General features: G+C 39.9%; 3 protein-coding genes across 5 annotated transcripts; 2 read left to right on the top strand and 1 right to left on the bottom strand.

Annotated features, from left to right (window-relative positions):
* The first annotated feature begins 1881 nt into the window (after positions 1-1881).
* LOC141784381 (gamma-aminobutyric acid receptor-associated protein) lies at positions 1882-5096 on the top strand. Its single transcript, XM_074662208.1, has 4 exons — positions 1882-2136; positions 3709-3787; positions 3879-3997; positions 4149-5096. Exons 1-4 carry the CDS (start codon positions 2047-2049, stop codon positions 4227-4229), a joined length of 369 nt encoding a protein of 122 aa, XP_074518309.1. The 5' UTR covers positions 1882-2046; the 3' UTR covers positions 4230-5096.
* A 1115-nt stretch (positions 5097-6211) lies between these two features.
* gps2 (G protein pathway suppressor 2) lies at positions 6212-10611 on the top strand. Of its 2 annotated transcripts, none has more exons than XM_074661965.1 (11): positions 6212-6346; positions 6753-6870; positions 8179-8288; positions 8380-8492; positions 8567-8670; positions 8754-8833; positions 8918-9089; positions 9180-9266; positions 9400-9476; positions 9561-9656; positions 10011-10611. In XM_074661965.1, the coding sequence occupies exons 2-11, from the start codon at positions 6777-6779 to the stop codon at positions 10101-10103; spliced, it is 1026 nt and encodes a 341-aa protein (XP_074518066.1). In that variant the 5' UTR covers positions 6212-6346; positions 6753-6776; the 3' UTR covers positions 10104-10611. The 2 variants fall into 2 exon arrangements, with proteins under 2 accessions (XP_074518066.1, XP_074518067.1); XM_074661966.1 differs by having other exon boundaries at positions 8591-8670; positions 10011-10610.
* A 225-nt stretch (positions 10612-10836) lies between these two features.
* LOC141784215 (eukaryotic translation initiation factor 5A-1) lies at positions 10837-18443 on the bottom strand. 2 transcript variants are annotated; one of them, XM_074661969.1, is made up of 6 exons: positions 18071-18443; positions 16331-16500; positions 15550-15654; positions 13824-13955; positions 13634-13706; positions 10837-11319 (listed from the first exon to the last, which is right to left on the bottom strand). In XM_074661969.1, exons 2-5 carry the CDS (start codon positions 16496-16498, stop codon positions 13644-13646), a joined length of 468 nt encoding a protein of 155 aa, XP_074518070.1. In that variant the 5' UTR covers positions 16499-16500; positions 18071-18443; the 3' UTR covers positions 10837-11319; positions 13634-13643. The 2 variants fall into 2 exon arrangements, with proteins under 2 accessions (XP_074518070.1, XP_074518068.1); XM_074661967.1 differs by having other exon boundaries at positions 16331-16503.
* Positions 18444-22090: the final 3647 nt, after the last annotated feature.

The raw sequence follows: 22090 nt of genomic DNA on the forward strand, positions 1-22090 counted from the left end.
TGGCTCGACACTCCCGTTGATATTTTTTGCCCCTTCAGGGAAATACAGTAAGTTCAAAACATGTGGTTGGCAACATCTAAAAACTGCTTTGTGTAACCAGGACCAGTCTGACCAGTCTGTGATAATGCAGGAATGAGCTGTGGTTCTCAAATCTACCCGGTGAAAGAGGTAGTTTGAGGCTGACATGTCAGGCTCCATTTCTGAATAACCAACCATGATGACAATGAGGATTTGAGTCCAGTAATAGCAATATGACTCGTTCAGTTGTACAACTGGGACTAAAGAGCAGGACAACAATTCAGTGACTCAGCACATTTTATATAGCATCTACCGTCTATCTACCTGACATAGAAAAGATCTGATGAGCTTGTTTCTCACGTTTGAAAACTGCAGCTAACATGAAAGCCAAGCTATCTGACAAATATTCAATGTAGTGTCTCAAAATATAAACTCACAGTCAGACCACAGTAACACTAAGAAGTTCAGAGGGGAATTCAGACACAGATATCACATGAGCACAGTAAGTAGAGTGAGTCACTCCGCTCTGGGTCAGTTGCACAATAGACAGGTTAGGTATTTTTCCCAGGAGTGTTTCAGTGAATGTGCTCATGAATGAAATGCTGACTCTCTAGCTTGATTTGAACTATGTACACTAATCTAATTTTTTCATATCACAATAGAAGAATTTTCTATGAATACATTGCAACCTCAGGAGAACGGCTAATACTACTGAAGCTGGGGGGACATTCTTTCAGAAATGCTCATTATCTGTCCTGAAGAGTTACATTGAGAAAAAATCAAATGATCCAAAAATGTCTTAAGCTAACTAGGTGGTAAAGGAGTACATCAATTTCAACATCTATATTTAAATTGATGTACTCCGTACAATGGGTACTCTGTCCCTAGCTTAACTTGAGCTACATGATCTGAGGTTTTGTGATGAAATTTATCATTCTGAGGAAAATAAAATCCTCATTCAAATCAAGTTAAAGTTGTTAGCCTCCACATTAGTTGACTGAATCAATCCTCTAATGTTTGTGTAAAAATTTGGTTGGATATAACTGAGACTGATCAAGGTATGATATATGTGATTTTAAACCTGTTTTCAAGTGTTTTTGTATGGATAAGCTAAAATGTTGGGCCCTATCACACCAAAATATGGAAAATATAGAAAAATACTATTTTAAAATTTGAATAAATACATAAATCAATAGGGATAAAATCCAGGGCTGGCTGCCAGGCTCTGTCACAGCCCTGTATTGCAGGGTATGGTTTAGATAATATAGTTTAACCTGACATTTAGTAATAAATATGCATTTGAAACTTGCTACATGAAGTATAATTACAAAATACCTGTACTTTTTCCGCTCAAATTTCCCCCCTTAATCTGTTTCACTGGTCTAATGCTATCATTCATTTTCTATTGTGAAACTTCCAGCCAATTGAGTCAATATTAGACAAATTGCCCGGATTATGACTCAATAAATGTGATTTATAATTTCCCCACTTGGCTTTGGCCAGCTGAATAGCTTTGTGGTCTGTATTTACGCAGTATTGACCTTTAAAAGGTGAATATCAGTCTAATCTCGCATGTTTTTGCGTTTCTCCCCTCGGCTGCTAACTGCTGGGCCGCGGTCATATGACAAGGACAGCTGCCTCTTCACTGCCCTGCCCTACGTCGTTACGCGCGGCGGATGATCAAAATAAAATAGTTCCACTGCAAAACGCAGCATATACTATCAGCCACTTCCAAAATTAATTATGTTTCAAAACAACATTATTTTTATTTGACTGAGCACAAATGGGGAGTTTAAGCCAACAGTGGCTGCTGTCTTGGATAGCTCCTTGACTGCCTCCCCGCTACGTCATATTGTTATTGTATCCCTCCGCCGCAGTCGCACTAGGAAAACAGCTGTGTCGAGCTAAGAGCTAGTTAGCATCGTTTGTTTTTGTCGTGTGTATCAGCGATCCGAGTCGCTCCTTGAAGCAAACCGCTATCATACGACCCAGGAGTGACCGACGCGTTGTCTGTCATCTCTCTTAACAATGAAGTTTCATTACAAAGAAGAACATCCTTTCGAGAAGAGACGGTCCGAAGGCGAGAAAATAAGGAAGAAGTATCCGGATCGGGTACCTGTAAGTAGCTTGGTAGCACGATCCATGGTGTTAGCAATAAGACGGGTAGTGAAATTGTGTTTTAAATACCCACACTCACTTACCATATGTTACGTTTGTATTTATATAACCTAGTAGTAGACGTTATAGATTTTAACCTCATATTTTCCTCCAAAGCTAACTGCCACGTTAATAAACATCAACGATTAGCTGACAAAGCTAGCTAGAGGTTAACTGAGAAGGATTTCGGCCGCACCATAAAGGCCAGCCACTAACAGCGTCGTGTAATCCTTCCGGGTGTGTATTCATCTTCAGAAATTATTGCCACATCATGGAGAGAGATTCCTCCTAGGACACGAATATAGCAGCGCGTTTGTTGTGGAAATAATAGTGGGAGATATACAGTCTGGAGTGTGATCGTGGAGCTGGGTGTTGTTTCAGACTCTGTTGTAACACTAACAGCACTGCACCTTAAAATAGTATGTCAACAAGCAGGAGACTTGTTTACGTCCGACTGGCTCTGGTTCTGGATATTTTTTTCCTATCAATTTATATATTTGGTTTCATTACCTCTTATTTAAAAAACGTTAAAGAAACAAATTTATTTTTACTAGCATAACAATACTGTTCAACCATTGAGCATCCTCTAAATGATTTAGATTACCGTAATAAGGGGTTGATGAGGTGTTCTTAAAAACACGGTTCAACTGAATCAATGATATGTGTACCTGAGCGGTGGTTTGGACAGAAGACAAAAGAAATTAGAAAATATTTTTCTAATTCAAGGTTGGTTCCTATAAATTCTTCTAAACACATATGTTGAGAAACAGTTAAACCACTCTTACTGAATATATTTTATAATAACTGACTGAGCATTCAGCTTCATTCTTTGTACTGGTGTGTTGGCAGGTAGAGTTCTTTTTAGTCCTATTTTTAGACCTGAGAAACTGCATCAGGAGTTGTTTCATTTTAGCCAGGTTAGAATGGTATGGAAGCCTGAAGCAGACCTGTGTGACTATGATATAATTTTTTACAGATGCCGGAAATTTATCTCTGTGACTTTGTTTTTGAATTGTCTTTAGATGGTTTTAAATTCTTTTAATTTTTTAATATATTTCTCTTTTGTCCCCAGTCAGAAATACTTTAATCTTTGCTCTGTTTGAATTGTATGGAAGCCTTAAGCGGACCTAACTGTTTTATTTTGGCATTGCATTTATGCCGTTTTATTTTTTTTTCACGGCTTGTTTGTCTTTTGCTTTTCACAGGAAAGAAGTCCAATAATAGACTCATTGTTGCTTGATATGCCCAGAAATTTTACATTTCATTCATATGATGTGATTGCATGTCAAATCTGGACTATTTTCAAAATTAAGTACTTCAGTGTTTTTGTTTATCTGTAAAAATCTATAAAAATGAAGAAAAGGGTTTGCTTTGCAAAGCTTCTCGCTTCCTCAACAATTTCCTTACTTCCTTTTTTCTTAAAGGTGAAACTTTGCTTACCAGTTTATCACTTGATATAGAAACTCTTTGAGCGCAGCACCAGCCATATGTTCCAGGGCGTGTCATGTGACTGTTTTTTTCTGATATTTTTAGGTTATTGTGGAGAAAGCCCCCAAAGCCAGAATAGGAGACCTGGACAAGAAGAAATACCTTGTCCCTTCTGACCTGACAGGTAAGAAATTTTTAAAGTACCAGACAATTGAGGAATCTGTAATCATAGTATGTTACATATATGACTAAGATATTGCTGTCTTCTTCGTCAGTGGGCCAGTTTTACTTCCTCATCCGGAAAAGAATCCACTTGCGGGCTGAGGACGCTCTCTTCTTCTTTGTAAACAACGTCATTCCACCCACCTCAGCTACCATGGGACAGTTGTACCAGGCAAGAGCCTTACTCATTTTCTACCTCACTGATCTGTGCTCCGACTACACTTGTGTGTTCTCCTCCTGCCTGCTGATATTAAAGTGAGCCCCCACATGCATTTTTAATGCCCCTCTGACATCTTATTTTTTTTACTTTCTGCCTCTTCCAGGAGCATCACGAAGAGGACTTTTTCCTCTACATTGCCTACAGTGATGAGAGCGTGTATGGGAGCAGCCAAAGGGAAATCTGATCCCGCTACCATCCCCCTCCCCTTCCAACCACTACCAACCTCCCTGAGACCTCCACCATTCATTCATTCATTTAAATATTAAATCCAGCTCAGCAGCCTAGAGTTCCCAGAGTAAATATGTCAAACGCACTTTCACCTCCCTCTCTCATCCATCTGTCTTTCTTATTCTGCAGTCTGAATTGTATTTACCTCCGCTTTTCTTTTTTTTCTGTAGGTTAAAGTGGTCTCTGGCCAGTTATTTTTCTAGTGTAATAACTGATCACGCTTAACGAAAAACTCTAAGAAATAACAAAAAATATTAGAATAGCTGTAATTTTAGTTAGCTCGTAGTGAAGGGAAGAAAGGTAAAGTATGTAAGTTCAAATCAGCTCCTATGGACAATGAAGATCGTTTTTGTTCGGCTGCTCCTGTTGGCTCTGAGAAGCAGAGAGAGTTTTGATTATGAGGAAATCTGAAGGCAGGTTGGTTTGTTTCTGGCAGAGTAAAGAGTAATCTTTTCAGCGCAAAAAAATATTGCTTGGTAATTTTTCAAATTCACCAGATACCGAAGTCTGTGAACAAGAATTAGAGTAGTATCCAGTGTCAGACTTCACTGAGGAGTTCAATAGAATTCAGACTAAACAATCACCCCCTGCTTTCAGTGGTAAGACTATTATGTTGACTGCTACGATGATTATTGTTGTTATTATTGTTAATTTTAGATGGCTTAATTTCTAAAGGTATTGTAAAGCTGAGTGCAGTTTTCTTTTTTTTAAGTTTGTTTCTGTTTTTTAAAAAAAAATAAGATTTGAACTCTATATACAGCTGCATTACTGGCTCTTTCTCTCCACTCATGACCGTACATGATAAAAATGTGGTAAAAAGCTACTCATGTGTCTTGTCTTTATTGAATACCAATGATTGTGAATATTACAGGGTTCATAAATACGTACAGAGGATATTTGGTTTGGATTAAAAACAGGTAAAAGTCAGTGTTAAGTCTGTATCATTCTTACAACGCCGAACAGAAATGTTTGTCTCTGACAGCGTTAAATATATCAACATACGACACAACACCAAACTTTTCTGATAAAGTATGGCCTTTGCTCCTGTTTTTGCACACAATTGTCTTATCAAATCCGCTACTGTGTCTGCACAAGTATGTATGTATTTTAAAGTTGTGTAAAGATGACGTGGATATCTCATGTTTACTTTTGAAGACAAACCTCTTCGACCTAAATTCGTAGGAAGAGTGATTTTTTGTTCAAGTTAACTGAATGGCCTCACCATAGATGTGTAAAAAACACATGAAGAGGGACATTCATTTAAAGCTTGCATTATCTGTACAGGAGTCGTTAAGTTGGGGAAACTTAAACAATCCAAAAATGTCTTCAGCTGACTAGATGGCTTGTTTCAGTGCCTTGTTAAGTAAAAGAGTACAACAGTTTCTTGATTCTTAAATACTTACTTTGTTTAAAACTCATTTTAATCTACAAATATGTTAAATAGGCCTGTCCCCCATAAAACTAGGGTTGCATAATGTGCAGTGTTTTCATGTAATTTACTTTTGTGGGGAGAACAGTCCTCACTTATATATATAAAAAAAAATATTCTTCACATAGGTTGACTTAAAACTTAAAGTAATACATAATTTTTATGAATAATGAGTAATTGAAAATTTTCACAAAGTTTCCTGTCAGTCGCATCCGTTTAAAACAGTCAGTGTTAGTGTAAGTGTTAATTTTTTTTAGTTTGAAATTTCCTTAATGTGTGCTAATATTCAGGGTTTTTTTAAATAAATGAAACAAAATCTGTGGTATGATATTTCTTTTTCTGGTATAATGACCCATAAATGTATATTAAAGAAAATAAAGTAAAACAAACAACCAGAAAAGAAGAATTCTGTGGTTGTAACTGAGAAAATTCGCCAGAAATGACATTAACTACACTTCCCAAGATGCATTTCGCGAGGAAAACACGTACGTCCCTTGGCACCGGAAGCTCATCTTTTCACCCGGGCCGAAAACCCTTCCGTCTGTTTATATTTTGTGCAGAAAATCAGGATTTACCTCTTTAACTGCGCAGTTCTCGACCAAGTTGCCTCGATTTTAAAACCGCGAGGCGGTAAAACAACAAAAGTAAGATTTTCGCTTCTTCGAAGTCACAAAGAAACGTCTAGAAAAGTAAAATTTGGTTACGTTTATATGAGCTAACAAGCTAGTTAGCTGGTGACTGTTATCTTACGGGCATGCGTAAGAGGAAACGTACTATAGACAGTGTTCATTAATGTGCTCCATATATTTTATCCTTAGCTGTTACTGACCTGTTGAGGTTTAATGATAAGATAAATTAAAGTCATCAGCAGCCAAAGCTAGCACTTCAGATTTCACTGTTAGCCTAACAGCAGCTGGGCCAGTGACTTCTGCATCCGTGGTGTTTGTTCAGGTTACACACAAAGCAAGATGAAACGAGCTGTTAAAGCTTCAAAGGACGTTTTGGTCATTTAAATGTTATTCACTTATTCAAAACTTGTTTCCGGATCAGCTGGCCCCTCCACTGCCTGTCACCATGCCCGCTCTTCTGGAGAGACCCAAGCTGTCCAACGCGATGGCAAGAGCCCTCCACAAACACATCATGAGGGAGAGAGAGCGCAAGAGACAAGGTGAGCACTCAGGGCTCGGGATACTTCTACAAAAACACTTCTCAAGCCTTTCTAACACTGTTTCTGAGGATTTATAATGAGCTTAAAGGGGACATATCATGCTGATCCCTGATTTAATACTTACAAATAAAATAATAAAGTTTAAAACAAGACCTTTCACCCCCTGAATTATCGAAAAATGAGATATTGTATTTTTTCTGATATCCTAGAACGAGATTTGATGCCTCTGAAAATAGGTCATTGCCTGTTGGCCGCGAGATTTGGACCTTCGTGACGACACAAGTTACCTTTCTTTTTATTGGAGTAATCTGATAAAGCAGCTCCTCCTCTGTGATGTCAGTTAGTCACACAACCGCCACCGAGGGATACACCCACCAAGAGCAGACTGACTGAGTGCTGGATGCAGGGACTCTGCTCTGCAGAGCAGCTCGGCTTTACATGGTGAATTAGCAGTTAAAACACTCTAGTTTTAGCAGACGTCGTAATACTTGTGAGACTGTGATTTTTGCATGCTTGTTCTGACATGCACTGTGAACCTGGACCACAATAATGCTGCGGTAATAACATAGTGATGAACTGACGGTAGAGGCGATCTTTAGACTACACTTTCAGCATGATGGATAAAACAGACAGAGAAAAGTGAAGGGGCAGGATGGAGCCCTGTTATAGAAATAGTTTATTGGTGAAGTCTGCCTTTATTTCCACGTATAAACTATACATGTTACAGTACTGGTTTGACTCACCACACTGAAGCGTCCTGAGATGATCTGTGTCGAGGTGGATTTTCTTCCTCTTGAGCTGCAGAACCGTCCGGGTCTGACTCGGGGTCCAATAAAAAAGGACTTATCCTACACTCTGCCATTGCATTAGTGCTATAAATGCCTTACGGTGAAGTTTTGGCAAACAGCAAACTCGCTCAGTCTGCTCCATTCAATATGGCGATTTTGTAAATACTGCCATGCTGCAAAAACCGCCCCCTGGCTCTACCCCCTCCGCCCCTCTGATAGAACTGACCAATCAGAGCACAAAGGGCTGTGACGTTGCGAGGTTACTGGAGGTCGTTCTCCAAACGGAGCGTTTCAACGTGATCTTCAGAATGGCCTAAAATGAGGATATTGAGAACGCTATTGTGGGGCAATGAAGGAACTAAATGACTTGTACTGAGGGCAGAAATGCTTTACAGGCATCCTAGTCTGGCATAGTGAAAAGGAGAAACAAGCATGATATGTCCCCTTTAAAGATGTTACAACAAAATAAAACAGGCAACTTTTTTTTACTACACAAATGAACATGAATATAATTTTTCAGAGGAGGAAGAGGTGGACAAAATGATGGAGCAAAAGATGAAAGAGGAAGAAGAGAGAAAAAGAACGAAAGAAATAGAGGAAAGGATGTCCCTGGAGGAAACCAAAGAACAGGTTTGTGATTTGTGTTCCCACATCTTCCCCTTGAGAAAAAAATGCTTTCTTAATCAAGTTCAATGATTTAAATCCTTTCTTTGAACTTCAGGTGATGAAGATGGAAGAAAAACTTCAGGGGCTTCAAGAAGAGAAGCACCAACTGTTTTTACAGCTTAAGAAGGTTCTTCATGAAGAGGAGAAACGGCGCCGGAAGGAGCAGAGGTAGTAAAACACGCCTCCTTTTGGTTTCCTCTTCAGTGTGTTTCACATTTTTTTCGAAAGATTTTGGTGTTCAGTCTCAGCCTGTTCTCTCTTCACAGCGATATCACGACGTTGACCTCGGCTAGTTATCAATCCAGCCTGCCCATGCACGCAGGGCAGCACCTTCTTAGCATCCAAGGTAAGCTTGTGTTCATGAATTTATCTGGAAAAGTCTGCTTTTGAAACTCTTTCTCATCTGATCTCTCTCTGTTTGTCTCCCAGGCAGCCCAGTCAGCCACAGTCGGCCTGGTGCGCTTCTCGGAGAACGTAGCAAACAGCTTTTTCCTGCCGCCGTCATTCCAGTGAGTGAAGAACTTCACGTTCTCTCAGTCTGACAGTTTATTCAGTCCACAGGGTTCATCTTCATCTCTGTGTTTGTTTTTAAGGCTCGTCACTACCAGACACCAGGGTTCAGCTCAGGCTCAGCAGAGCACGGACAGTTCAGCGGCGGCCAGGGGGTCCATGAGCCTTACGGGGTGGCCCAGGCTCAGCATCCTTCAACTTATGCTCCTGGACCATCTGTGCCTGCCAGCTTCGCCAGCAGTTCTCAGATCAGAGGTAGAGACATGTGGCTGGTGTTAAAGGAGAAACATGCTCTCGGTGACGTACACCTTCAAAAATGTAAACTCTCTCATTTCTATTTCTCAGCAGGTGCATCTGCGTTTCAGGCCATGCCATATCTTCCTCACCAGCAGCCTGGATACCCTGTCCACAGTCACTTCACCTCCCAGCCTGGTCTGTTCCTCTTTGATAACAGCTACCAATAAGCATCATCTACAGCCTTAAAAACAATGAAACACTCAAAGATAATGTATTTGATTTGAATAGATTTTTAGTAATGAAATCTTAATCAATGTTTTTCATACAGGATATATTCCTGGAGCAGGAATCCCTCTGCAGAAGCAGCTGGAACATGCCAACCAACAGTCAGGCTTCACTGACGCAGTAAGACCTGTTAAAATAAAGTGTGCCAAAGCGTTTTTACTCTGAGGCGGGGTTTGAGCTTAAATATAATGGTTGTTCTCCCAGGGGGCTTTGAGGCCAATGCATCCACCAACCATGCACCCATCTGCTCCTGGTCTCCTGCCCACACCATCCATGGCGGTCCAGATTCCCACTGCGAAGGTAAATCACTCATTCATTCCCACAGCTGATTCAGTGTTTGTTTATTGGTTAGAACTTTAATAAAACCTGTCCTCTGGCACCACCCTGTGGCGTCACTTAGGTAGAATAGAAACATCTCATCGATTTCTACCTTTGCAGTCTGCTTGTTGAGAATTCAATCATACAGTCTCAAGGATCTGGGTTTCTCAGACCGTTTCTGTTGGGATCTGTCAGCGAGTTTGACATGTGAAGTGGAGAAAACAGTGATAGTGAACACTCCTCCAGACAAACATCCTGTCAGTGCTCTGTTTGTGTAGCATTAACGTTTATCAGTGTTTGATTTCCTTTAATTCATTTTCTCGTTTCTGTCCCCAGTCCCCGTTTCAGAGTTCTCCTCAGGGTGCTCCTCGCCACAGCTTCCTCCCTCACAGCCAGAGTGGGCAGAGGTTCTACCATCACAACAAGTAACCCACGACCACCGCCGTCTTCTCCGCCTCACTGGTGTCACAGCCTCTTTGAAGAATCTTGAAAGCTTTGGATGAGATTCGATGGACTCTTTCAAATAAGAACATGTCATTTGTGTTTCTTTTCCCCTTGTGTAGTGTCCTTTTTCGATTTTTAATCTGCAGTCTTTCTGTGCTTTTAATTTTTTACCAACTTTACACGATGGTCAAATGTAAAATACTCATTTTACAGACACTGTAAAAGCCATTCTGATGTACACTAAAATGTTAATATGATGTATAAAGCGCGACTGCTTGAGCTGGAGCTATTTTACGTAAACCTGAGTTTGTTAGTAAAGCTGCAGCATTAATAGTTGAATTTCTGAGCACATGGATTAAATCAGCATCACAGCACTGTATCAGAAACTGAAGAAAAGACTCATTTTTAATGGAGTTACACATTTTGGAGCATTTCCTTGTTTATTTTGGTGTTTTCTCTTATAAAACAGTTCCACGTCTCTGCAGTTTAAAGCTCTTAGGTTGATAAATAAACAAAAATCAAACAGTTTGTGTTGTCTTTATTTGCTCGGAGACATCCTGCACGCTCGTCCTGAATTGTTGCTCAAACTTAATGAAATTCTTCTCAGTGATGCCTCTTTACGGCTCCACGTGGAAACCAAACAGCCTCTGCTTATTACATTTTTTTGTTTACACCCTTCACTCCCCCTGAGACAAGAACAAAACAAACCCAGTGTCCCTCGTTTGTAACCGTTTGTTTAATAGACAAGTTTCGGGTGATAAAATAGACAGCAGAGGGAGGGGCTTGTTCAGATGACTCGCCAAAATAAAAGCGCCACACAGAAAACATCATGTATGGCACACGCACTGAACAAGCCTCAACAGAACAACACAGATGTCGAGTTGAAGCCCTTCATAAAACAGGGGAACATGTATAAAAAATAAAACAGATGTGACATTATCACCACCGTTCTTTGCCCCGGTGGGAGGAAGCTACTGAGAATTCAACTCGTGGCTTTTATTCTGTGTGCGTTGAGAATAGTTTATTTTTTTCACAATTCCAATTATTTATTAAAGTGATTTTTTTGAATAAGACCAAAGAAGAGTCAGAAAACAGAGTGAGGGAGAGAAAGAGAGTATGAAAAAGAAAGAAAGCGGGAGAGAAGCATTGACGAGGCAATATCCCCTCCTTTCCCCCCCAGGTCCAGTGCGTCTTGTTTGCCCTGAAACAGATTGTAAAGACAGACGAAGAGAAAGGAAGACAGAAAAGTGAGAAAAGAAGGAAGCTTGAGAAAAAGATGAGACTGTAGAGGCAACAAATTTTTTGTTTTGTTTTGTTTTTTAAAACATCTTAGTGTGCAAACAGTTTGACCCAACGTTGAAACAAAGCTACAAGCTTCAGGAAATACAGAAGCAACAAGCTGTAAAATGAAGTGCAAACCACAGAAACAATATAATAAAATAAAAAATACATCACGTAACAACAAATATGACCCTTAAGCTTTCATTTCTGTTTGATAGTGCAACTTACAAATGACACGCATGCGCATTTAAGTGTTAACATGGAACATGGAATAGTCATAAAAGGGGGCAGGCAAATCCAGAGAGGCATCGTCTATCTGTTTCAAAAGTTCTGGGCCCGTATGCACGACAAGCCATTAGCGGGTGTTTGTTTTACAAGTTTGATTAGCTTTTTGCTTATATATGTCTGGGTCCTTCAAGATGTGTGTGGTTAAATGTTGGAGTTCATAAACTGCTTTAAAGGTCCCATATTGTGCAAAAATCTCTTTATTAAGTCTTTTAGTGAAATTTGTGGGTCTTTGTCTTTCCTCCCAGTCCACAAAATGTGATATTTAATGATAAATCCTGTACTTAGTAGTGCTTGTGAATGTAAAATCCTGATCTAAAATGAGTTGTTTGGATTTTGGGGATTTGCCGACATCAGCGATTCCCTTTTTTGACCAATCAGGAGCAAGTCCGGCCTGATTGGTCCACCGGAGCAGATACCCCCTCCCTCACCCAGAGAAATCTCTCCAGAGGCTAGAGTTCATTTATGAGGGAAATGTTCCAGCTACACTCAGTAAAACTGTGCATGTGTGTGCTAATCACTTCACGGCCGACTGCTTTTTCAACTTTGGACAGTACAACAGGGGGCTAGCGAATAGACTGGTCCTGAATCCAGGCACATTACCAACCATCCACCAACAAACCTGGGACCCTGGAAATGTGAGTATTTTAAATGCTGTGTGCTGTGGAGCAGATGTAAGAGCTTTTCCTCAGTGTCCCCCCTGTCTCTGTGTTAGCTTCAGGATGCTAACTGTAGCTGCGGTTAGCCTGTTGTTTTAGCCTGTAATGTTACAGTAAACGAGCTTCGCTGTTTTCTAAACATTGTGCACTCGGAGCTTTTGGCGCCACTCTCAGTGACGTGGAAGAGTGGGGCGGTATCAGCGGTGGCTCATTTACATATGAAGGTCACGCCCACTAAATCAGAGTGTTCTGAACAGAGAGGCTATGAGAGCCTGGAAACAATGCTGCTGTGCTTGATTTATTGGCTTTTTGGACCAAAACATGTTACCACCATTTCATGAAGACATCAATGATCCATATTAAACTGCAGAAAAGGAGCAGAATATGGGACCTCTAAAAGTTATTCATCGAGGTACTGGGGGATTGCTGTGGCGCTCGTTTCATAAAGCAGATTTTATTGTACTGATTTTATTATTAAGGTTTTCTACTGTGCACTCAGAAACACCACGCACATTTACTCTGTGCAAGATCACCAAATTTTCTCTTTCTCTTTGTTTACCTGATTGACTCACGGATAACAGCTTTTTGTGTATTCTTGAAAAATAATCTCCATTTCTCCGGCTAAAAAATGTTTTTCTTGATCTTCTCTCTGTCACACTGTTACCGCTCACCAGGCTTATCACTGGTCATGAGTACTAGGCATGCACAGTTGGAATTTGCTTGATGGGGTTCTCCAAGACGTTCCCCTTAATTATGACGTAATCTGCAACTGCGTCTCTTTCATGGTATATTTAGTCAACTAGCCGATTATTTGCAGTCATGCATGCGACTAACGGTGCAGCCAAACGGGCCATTCAATAACAGAACGTTAGGACTAATGCTCCTGTTTGTTTAATGACTGAACGTGCATACAGGCCCTGATTGTAAAACCCCAAATTCAAGCTCATACCTTCATGGGACACAAATATACACAAGTTAAAGTTCTTATTTTTACCCTCATGTCACACAAATTAATGATTCCAGTGTAAAAATGCATCATCGTCTAATTTTTCCTGTTATATCAAGCTAACAATCCAAAAAACCACAGCTACAGTCCACTGGAGTTGCCCGCCCTTCATACAGCAACATGACATCACACACACTCACTCTACCATGGCACATGCTGTTGGCTTATGACACACACACACATACACACACACACTCCTCTTCAGGCAGGCTGGGTTGGGTCAGGCGGTGGCCGGGTCTGTAAAGCGTCTGTATGTCCACACTCAGCTGAAGCTCGGTATTTACCTGCGGTGGCTTATTTCCCCAGCGCTTTGATGCCGATGGCCGCTTCTTCCTCCATTGCATTTAGAACAGTGATCTGTAGGAGCACAGAGGAGGCAGGTACTCTCACTTTAGCCATTTCTACATTATCCAACATGAGAACCTAAAGGTTAAAAAAAAAAAAACAGGTTTGAAGTGTAAGACGGACACTAACCATGATCTCCTCTCCGGCATCATGCCTGCTCTCGATCTCTTTGCCCAGGTCCCCCTCAGGGATCTTCAGGTCCTCCCTCACCTCACCACTGTCCTGGAGCAGGGACAGGTAGCCATCTTGGATCCCAATCAGCTGACAGGATAACAGAAAAAGAGTGAGCTGATGTGATATTTGGAGACACAGAAACGTATTTTGTTTAAGCCTGGTTAGTTTAACCCTTCATTATTGTTTTTTTCAGTTTGACACAGTGTATGCTTGTGTGTGTGTGTGTGTGTGTGTGTGTGTGTGTGCGTGTGTGTGCGTGTGTGTGTGTAGGACCTGTTTTAATCCAAGTGGTTTGATCAGTAGCTCTGGCTCCTCTTCAGGAGCATATCAAGTTTCAGTATCTACAAATAGCGTGTAATGAAGAGGACGAAGCAGGCCTACATGGACATTTCCAAAATTTCTGACATTCTTCTGTATTAATTTCTTTGAATTCAAGTTTTTATAAAACTAAAATTAAAATGCTAAGAGGGAGTAAGCCTAGCTAATTATTTGTCTTTAAGGTTCCTGTGAGGAGATTTTACATAGTCATGATGAATCAGACTGAAATCATGACAGTTGTCTCTCTGAGACGGACTGAAACAAGTAAGACCATGAGTGAGAACATTATTCTTACAGAATACAACAAGGACAACTGAAAAGTTTGGCGTAAAAAGAAAAAAGAAATTTTTACAATCTTGAATCTGATAATTAACTTGACAGAGACAGAATAAAAGTCAGAGATCTGAGGAAAAGAGTTGGAATTCTAAAGAAGAATAGGTTTTTTTTGGTTATGACCCCAATGATCCAAAGATAAAAGTAAAGCTTTGGCTACAGGGGGCGCTGAAACCAAAACAAAACAAAAGTTCTTGATTGGCTTTAACTAGCTGAGCCTAAACAAGGAGCTACATACGTTTGATAGCCTCTAAGGACCACTCTAGTCTTTGTTGACATTTCTTTTTTGACGCAGTGTTGACAAAAAATAATTGTAGCAGCTTTGGTTGCATATTTCAAGTTTCTTTAAGCTTTCTACTTATATGCTAAACAATCTTATAGATCAGTTTCTGAAGGGGTAATTAACTTCAAGGAGTCAGTTGTTGAGACATGGCTGATAAAAAGCACACACGTGATCTTCATGTGCTTTTAGTGAACCAGATTGATTTCATGCTTCTAACGAACTGGATATTTAGAGGCTAAAATGTTCACTAAATGTTGTTGATTTCCATCTGCACAGCCTTTCCTGCCAATAAAGTTCTTGACTCGTAATCATGGGGCTTTTTTTAATAATCATACAACTCCTAATTCTCCCCCCTCAGCAGTCACGTAGGAATACATCTGAAAAGTCTGGGCTTATTAAAGACCTAGGCAGATTTTTCTGATTATTACTGTGATGAAAGACACAGCACTACTTCGCTCAACTCTGTTCTCAAAGGACGACCGTTCCAAAATTCACTTATCAGTTTGAAATTACTCCCTCACACAGGAGACACACTCACACATAAACTCAACAGTAGCACATAGAACAACTCGTTAACAGGTTAACGTTTCTGAAAGTGTCTTGAGACAATGTTTGTTTTGATTTGGCACTTATTGGCCTCATGCTACTGGAGTCTATCTGGCCAAATGAGTAGGAAACACTCTTGTTTGAAAAATGTACAAACACTGAGCTTCTTTCACAGCATTTCACACCATCCAGCGGACTCACCTGATAATCCATTCTCTTGATGTTGGGGACATCCATGTTATGGGTGGAGGGACAGATATCTTCATATTTCTTTCCAGAAAAGATGTCGATGCCAACCAAGTGGACCTGCCAGAGTCCAAAGGACACATTCAGATGTAGAAATCCCCAAATCTGTCAGTAAACTGCTCAAAACAGTTCTTTTTAAAAATAACAGAGTTTCCATTAGACTTGTGACAATGGTGAGGTCATTACACAAGGATCTCTGAACTGGTTCATGAAAGGTAAGACGGATGGGCCTCAAACACCAGGGTCTACCAATAACTCTGCTCCTAATAGGCCTTCAGAGGGCTGGCCAATCAGAAGTACAGGGTTTGTGGAGAAAGAAAAGAAGCATTTCAGACAGACTTAAGTAACCATTTTCTATAAAAAGAAAAAAAAAATTTGGCTGTTGATCAAATAAAAATATTACAAGGGCACCAGGGGGACAGTATAAAATCTAAAAACAAGCACAATACCCCCTCTTTAATATCTGACAGCTCTCCACCCATTAGCCCACCTTAACTTTTCCAAGCTGGACAACCGGTGGAGGGAGCACTGGTGCAACAAGATTATGAAAAGCTCCCTAACTTTTATATTATTTACACAAGTATCACCCTATGTTATCTCCCATCAGTCACACACTTAGATTATTAAATGTGCTTGCTGTAGAGAGGCATTGAGGTGACCTCACAGGTCAATACTAAATGAGGCAGGACTGCTCACACAGGTAACCAGGACAGACATTACTTGAGGATTTTCTGACCTTAGCGTGGCCGTGCTTGCCAGTCTTGGAGGTGGACATCTCAACGATCTTGCAGGGCCGCTGTTTCAGGACAACAAAGCCATTTTTACGCAGGGCAGAGCACTGCATTGGGTAGGTGGAGGATGCCCCAGCATCACCTGTGTGGAAGTCCAGGTCTGCATCTGCCATGCCTGCTGAGGAGCCCGACAAACAGGACAAAAACACGCATGAATACACAATTCTTCTTCTACATTTGTTTTCTTTAGAAAATTATTTCAAATAGTTGTGAATTTTGATACTTAAATGGAGTTTAATTTACACTGTGTTATATTTGGAAGAAAGATATTCGAAGAATGATGGGAAGATACAAAGTTTTGAGAAGATATTAACTTTAACTGTAAAGAAGCAGTCACAATGACGCAATAATTTCTTGAGAAGAGGTAGAAAATATTTTTTTTCAAACTTTATAAGCAGTGGTGTAAGTAAAAAGCACCCCCTTGTGCCCAGCTAATGTGGGGCAAGCAGAACAAGGTAGAAATGTGAGAGTTGGTTGGTGGTACCAATTAAAACATGGGGGTGCTTAGGAAGAAGCAGACCAGACAGGGCTAAATAAAGCAGCAGAAACATGGCACCTGTTAGCCAGTCCTAATGTAAAAAGTGGCACTAAAACAAACACAAGTTATGTGAGAGTAATTACGTTAGATATTTGTTTGAGGGCGTTTCATGACTGCTTGTTGTAAACTGTACTGGACTTTTAAATGTTACCTCGCCCTGCTTGACATAACTATCTACCTGTTAGACGACTATCACAAGTTCAGCAACCTCGCAATATTTAAAGATTTTAGTTTACTTAACTAAAAAAGGAATTGCTTTATTTTTTAAGCAGTGCAGCTAATCCGCGCTAATGACTCATTAACCAGATTTTAAGGCGGTTTATCAAACCGTGAGATATTAAACAACCTCTGTGTAGTAAACTGTGCATACAAGGGGCCAACATGTAGCGGTTAGTCCCACCCGGAGGGCAGCGGGGTGAACACTTGGTCCGCAGTGTTGAGAAGAAGCGGACTGCGGCCTAGTGCGTACGGAACGTGAAACGGCCCGCCGCCGTCGGTAACGTACACCAACGGTCGGTTTCCCGGCATCCACGCGCAGTGACTGCACGCGGGCCGAGGCCCTTCTCGTAATACAGACAGCCCCGGGTCGAAATGAGAAGCTCCACGACACTGGAGCTGGTCTAAAAATTAACGTAGATATAACTCTCAGTGACGCTAAATTGTTTAATTTCCCCGCTTGTGGTCAGAATATCAACAGTCTGTGAAATGTGTTGATTTTTGGCCCGCTTGTGTACTGTAATGACTAAGCTAATACTCGTGATGGCTACGGCATGCAGCGTACAGGAGGATACAGCTGCTTTTATCATGCTCAGTTAAATCGTGTATCCATAAAAAAAAGTTACTCATCGCGTCTGGCTGATACAACCCATAAGAGAAGGCAGGCTTAAAAGAATGAAAACACAAAGAGTGAGTCATTGGGTATTTTCCACTTTAGCTAATAAGTCAAATGAAGCTCCCAATAGGATATGATAAGTTAGCGAGATATTCCAGGAGTGCTTTTCTACAAGGGACTGTCGTAATGACTTCTTGGGGGGCGTTTAAAGGGAATTAATCATCACACGGCTTCAAGACAGACATGTGCATGGGGTAACTTTTCTGCTCAGGCACAAACACGCCCGTCTTCTGGATGTTCTGATGAGAAACTTACCCTACTGATAATGGCTTTCCTCTTTAGTGTTAATTATCAGCCTCTGTTCCGTTAGTTCCCCCTCCTCTTTGCCTCCCTGTATCCGTGCTAAAGGGTCGTCTGGCCCGGGCTTGTCTCCTCCTCAGTGTCTCGTTCACGATGTCGCTCCTTTTTTTCTTGAGCTATCTTTTTATTCCTCTCTCATTCATGTAACCTCGCCTCTCCTCTCCCCTTTTCCCAGATTGCAGTTCACCTCCTACAGAGGCACCCAACCGGTAATGTCAGCTACCGGGCCAAGAAGGACCAGAACCCAGAAACCTGCTATGTAAGTACTGTCTGTAGCCTCCACCTCCTGTCTCTCCCTCATCCAGCTTCTCACCACTGACAGAGCATAAGGAGAAGATGACAGTTGACTTCCGGTTGGGACTGTCAAAATAAAATCCTTCATGATTACACTGGTACAGGATTATTAAAGACGCAAAGCGTCCCATCAAGCACATTTTCTTGGTAATAGTGTCAAATTCAAGCAATGCAACCTCTGGTCTATAAACACAACTGCTAAAATCTGCAGTTGGTTGAGTGCCCACTTGAGGCTGGCTCGGGTATTACTGACAACCACTGAAAAATCATTTCCACTCCAGAAATAAACATACTTGGTACAAAAAAAATCCTTGTTAAAAACTAATCTTTTTAATGGCGCACTCTGTACATGAGTGGTTTATTTTTTAATGTGGCAGTTTAGAAGATATTATGAACTGGAGCTCACCCAATCAAAGGCACAGCTCAGCTGATTGATAGGTAGGAACCCTATATTTGTAAAGACTTAATTCCCACCCCATTACCAATATGTCTCCAGTCAACAATTTGCTTCAAAACTCTGTGTAATAGTCAGGTGACGTCAGTTACATTTTCGTTGATAAATTCTCCTCACAATGTAAAAGTAATCATTTAATTTAAAATGTGGAAAACTATTTATTGACATAAAATGATTACAAATAACAAGCTGTGGCTAAATTATGTTGGGAATCTATTACATATTGTTATGAATACACTGTATTCTGATTGACAGTATGGTTAAACACAATGCACTTTGAATTCTGAGGTCAAAGGTTGTGTGATACACACTGGACACTTGCTACCCATATTTTAGTGGTTGCCATGTTTAAAATATTAAAGTCTTTACTGATAAGCACAAAGCTGCAGTGTTCTATTTGAGAAGACACTAACCTGTAAAATGTGCCCACTGTGCTAGCGAATGTATGTTGTATAAATAACCTAATGAAGGTATCCAATTTGAGACATGACAATGGTCATTTTTCTAGTTTATTTAGCTTATCCCTTATGCACAACACTATTTACATCAACTCAATTGCTGCAATGAGTCGCTTCCTTACACTATAACACGCTTTTATTTTGAAGCTAAAGTTAAAGCATTCCTGGTTTACCATTCTCCTTATGTCAAGTAGCTTGGCACTACTTTCATCCAACTGCCAATGGTACAAGCCTGGGCAATTTGGCATATTCTGTGCATGCGCAGCTCCTCAATCTAGTGCAGCATGGACCTCTCTGCTATCCTGAAGTCTTTTTATACTTCGCTTGGAGTCCATGCTGCACGTACTGAGTCTTGCTTACTGTTAAAAATAATCTGAATAATGTTTACTGAACATTTGGCATAAATCAGAGTTTGTGAAATGACATTAAAACTACCAGAACATGTTAAATGCTCAGCCTCAGTGTATTTCTCTCTTCTGATCAACTCTACGTCTTCAAAAACGTCACTAATCGACAGTGTCAGTTCTGCCATCCTCTGATGACAAGAATTCCCTCTGCTATTCTTAATTACACTTCTAATTAGAGCCCCCCTTTTTCTGTCTAGAGACCCATGGCTTCTGTGCACAGCAAATGGTTTCGTCGAACTTGGCTGTTGTAAGAGCTGCTGGGTTAAATTTAGTGCAGTGAAACTGGAGTCCTATGACCTATGTGCAGAGGGCTGTGGTTAAAGACACAGATATTATAACTTCACATAAATACTAACCTGTGATGGCCTTATTCTTTTGTTTAACAATACCACCCTGAAGTTCATAAAGGACTATGAGTTAAGACAACCAGCTGACAAAACTGAAACAAGTCTATTGTACCTTGTCATGAGGCTTATCAAGCAGTCAAACCAAATATGGATGTCTCATTTTAGAATTTCTCTAAATGAGGGAACATTGTTGGCTGAATAACTTATTAGCAAAAACATATTTTCATATTTAACACTATATTTGCAGTTAATTGGCTTCTGCAACATTAATTTTTCCCTATATATAAAAAAAAGTTCACATAACAATGACATTAACACCCACTAGGCTCTTTAAAGGGTCTGTGAGAAGTTTCTAATTGATCTTGAAAAAGTCTCCATTCTAGATATATGCCTGATTGTAATCCACAATTTAAAATGAGATTATCAGCACCAATATAGGTTATTCCCAAATGCTATTTCTTAGCTTCCTGATCAGGTCTGACAGGACTAGATTGATTTACAGCATGTACAAGTCTCTATGGCAACACCACACCAACTGACAAAATATATCTAACCTGTGATATATCTGCTGAAAATGATTGATGTGATTATTTTTGTAGAAGACACTGAAGCCTAACTGTCAGACAGAAAAAGGACAGAAAAGCATAAGAAAGATAAATGGAAGAATGATAGAACATGAGCTAAAGGCTGAAACAAGAGCTAAAGGCTCAAACATGGGTTAAGTTGTCTGTGCTAATGTTCTGTACTAATTGACAAGGTTTGCTTGTTGTCACGTTTCAAACAACCTTGTCAAGTTGTATCTTGTAAAAAGTTGTCCTGAAACAAAGAAACGCAGTGTGAAAAGGAAGATTTAATTTCTATTCATGTCTCAAAACAACCACACCTTTTTAAATGCCACATCTTTACAAAAGTATGCCTGTGACTTTGGGCCAAAGGTGACGCTACGAATCAATTCAAACAGTCCTCACAGTAAGCTCACTGTCCCTTTAATTAAACAAATGCATTTGTTTGTCTTTACTGCCCCCTACTGGCAAAAAATATAAATTCACAAATCCAAACTTCTCATAATGAAAACATCTGAAAACATCTGTAGATTAAAACTAGCAATAGACTAACATAGTAAACATTTTAAACTTTTTTCTTCTCTAAGCTTTTTTGTATTTTTATAAAACTAATTATGTGAGGCCTAAAAACCAGGGTCAGAGGTCAATGTGTATATCATTGTACTTAAAGCGATGACAACAGGATTTATAAAATAATTTTGTATGGTCCATTAACAGTCTTGTAACAATTCAGATTTAACTCATAAATTAGATATCTAGTCTTACTTTGCATAATGGACATTCAATTGGAGCAGTTGTAAGTTGTTGTATTACAAATACAGGTTGACTCATGTTGAGTGGGGAAAGTGAATTTCACTATTCACAATCTTAAAGCCTGGATTTTTACTAAGACTGGAAAATGTTTTTTTTTTCCACAGATGCCCTGATGACTCCATAATTGCCCAGTTTTTCTCCTGAGATCTTGACTTATCTTTTTCAGTGTGCTAATAACAATAAAAAAAAAATAAAATTGGATTACTTATTTTTAGTGATTCTGAGCAGCAACAGTGATTTCAAGGACAAGATCATGTTTCAAAAACATTAGTTTTCAGTAGCATCAGTAAACACCATGCAAGATATTATTCATATTACTCACAGTTTATTTGGAGAACACAAAATCTTAGATCTCCCCTTGTCTGGATTCTAATTTGCATAACCACCTGCTCACTATGCATTACCCCTGACATAGCAAGATGTTGTATATTATGGGATGTGATTTACTTGTCTCCCAAAAGCTTTTCTGCTTATCTGTGGTGCTCTTTTCATATGTCTTTACTTTTCTGCTGTTGATTTATTGTTTTGTGCTTGTTCTTACATGAAATAAATTATTAACTTTGAATATCAAAGATCTCAGCTTGTTTTTCTTGTTATATCAAGATATCAAAGATTTTTTTTCCAAGTCAAACAAGCACA

The sequence above is a fragment of the Halichoeres trimaculatus genome, unplaced genomic scaffold, assembly GCF_033239565.1.
Source record: "Halichoeres trimaculatus isolate MK-OKI-2021-1 unplaced genomic scaffold, fHalTri1.1 fHalTri1_scaffold_22, whole genome shotgun sequence".
Lineage (NCBI taxonomy): Eukaryota > Metazoa > Chordata > Actinopteri > Labriformes > Labridae > Halichoeres > Halichoeres trimaculatus.

What these genes read in the sequence shown, in the direction of transcription:
- gps2 (XM_074661965.1), top strand. Translation starts at nt 6,777, where the DNA reads ATGCCCGCTCTTCTGGAGAGACCCAAGCTGTCCAACGCGATGGCAAGA. An exon ending in CAGCAGTTCTCAGATCAGAG is followed by an intron (nt 9,090 to 9,179) that starts GTAGAGACATGT and finishes TCTATTTCTCAG; the next exon opens with CAGGTGCATCTGCGTTTCAG. An exon ending in TCACTTCACCTCCCAGCCTG is followed by an intron (nt 9,267 to 9,399) that starts GTCTGTTCCTCT and finishes TTTTTCATACAG; the next exon opens with GATATATTCCTGGAGCAGGA.
- LOC141784215 (XM_074661969.1), bottom strand. Translation starts at nt 16,498, where the DNA reads ATGGCAGATGCAGACCTGGACTTCCACACAGGTGATGCTGGGGCATCC. An exon ending in GCAAGCACGGCCACGCTAAG is followed by an intron (nt 15,655 to 16,330) that starts GTCAGAAAATCC and finishes GGACTCTGGCAG; the next exon opens with GTCCACTTGGTTGGCATCGA. An exon ending in ATGCCGGAGAGGAGATCATG is followed by an intron (nt 13,707 to 13,823) that starts GTTAGTGTCCGT and finishes GTGCTCCTACAG; the next exon opens with ATCACTGTTCTAAATGCAAT.
- LOC141784381 (XM_074662208.1), top strand. Translation starts at nt 2,047, where the DNA reads ATGAAGTTTCATTACAAAGAAGAACATCCTTTCGAGAAGAGACGGTCC. An exon ending in TGTCCCTTCTGACCTGACAG is followed by an intron (nt 3,788 to 3,878) that starts GTAAGAAATTTT and finishes CTTCTTCGTCAG; the next exon opens with TGGGCCAGTTTTACTTCCTC. An exon ending in CCATGGGACAGTTGTACCAG is followed by an intron (nt 3,998 to 4,148) that starts GCAAGAGCCTTA and finishes TGCCTCTTCCAG; the next exon opens with GAGCATCACGAAGAGGACTT.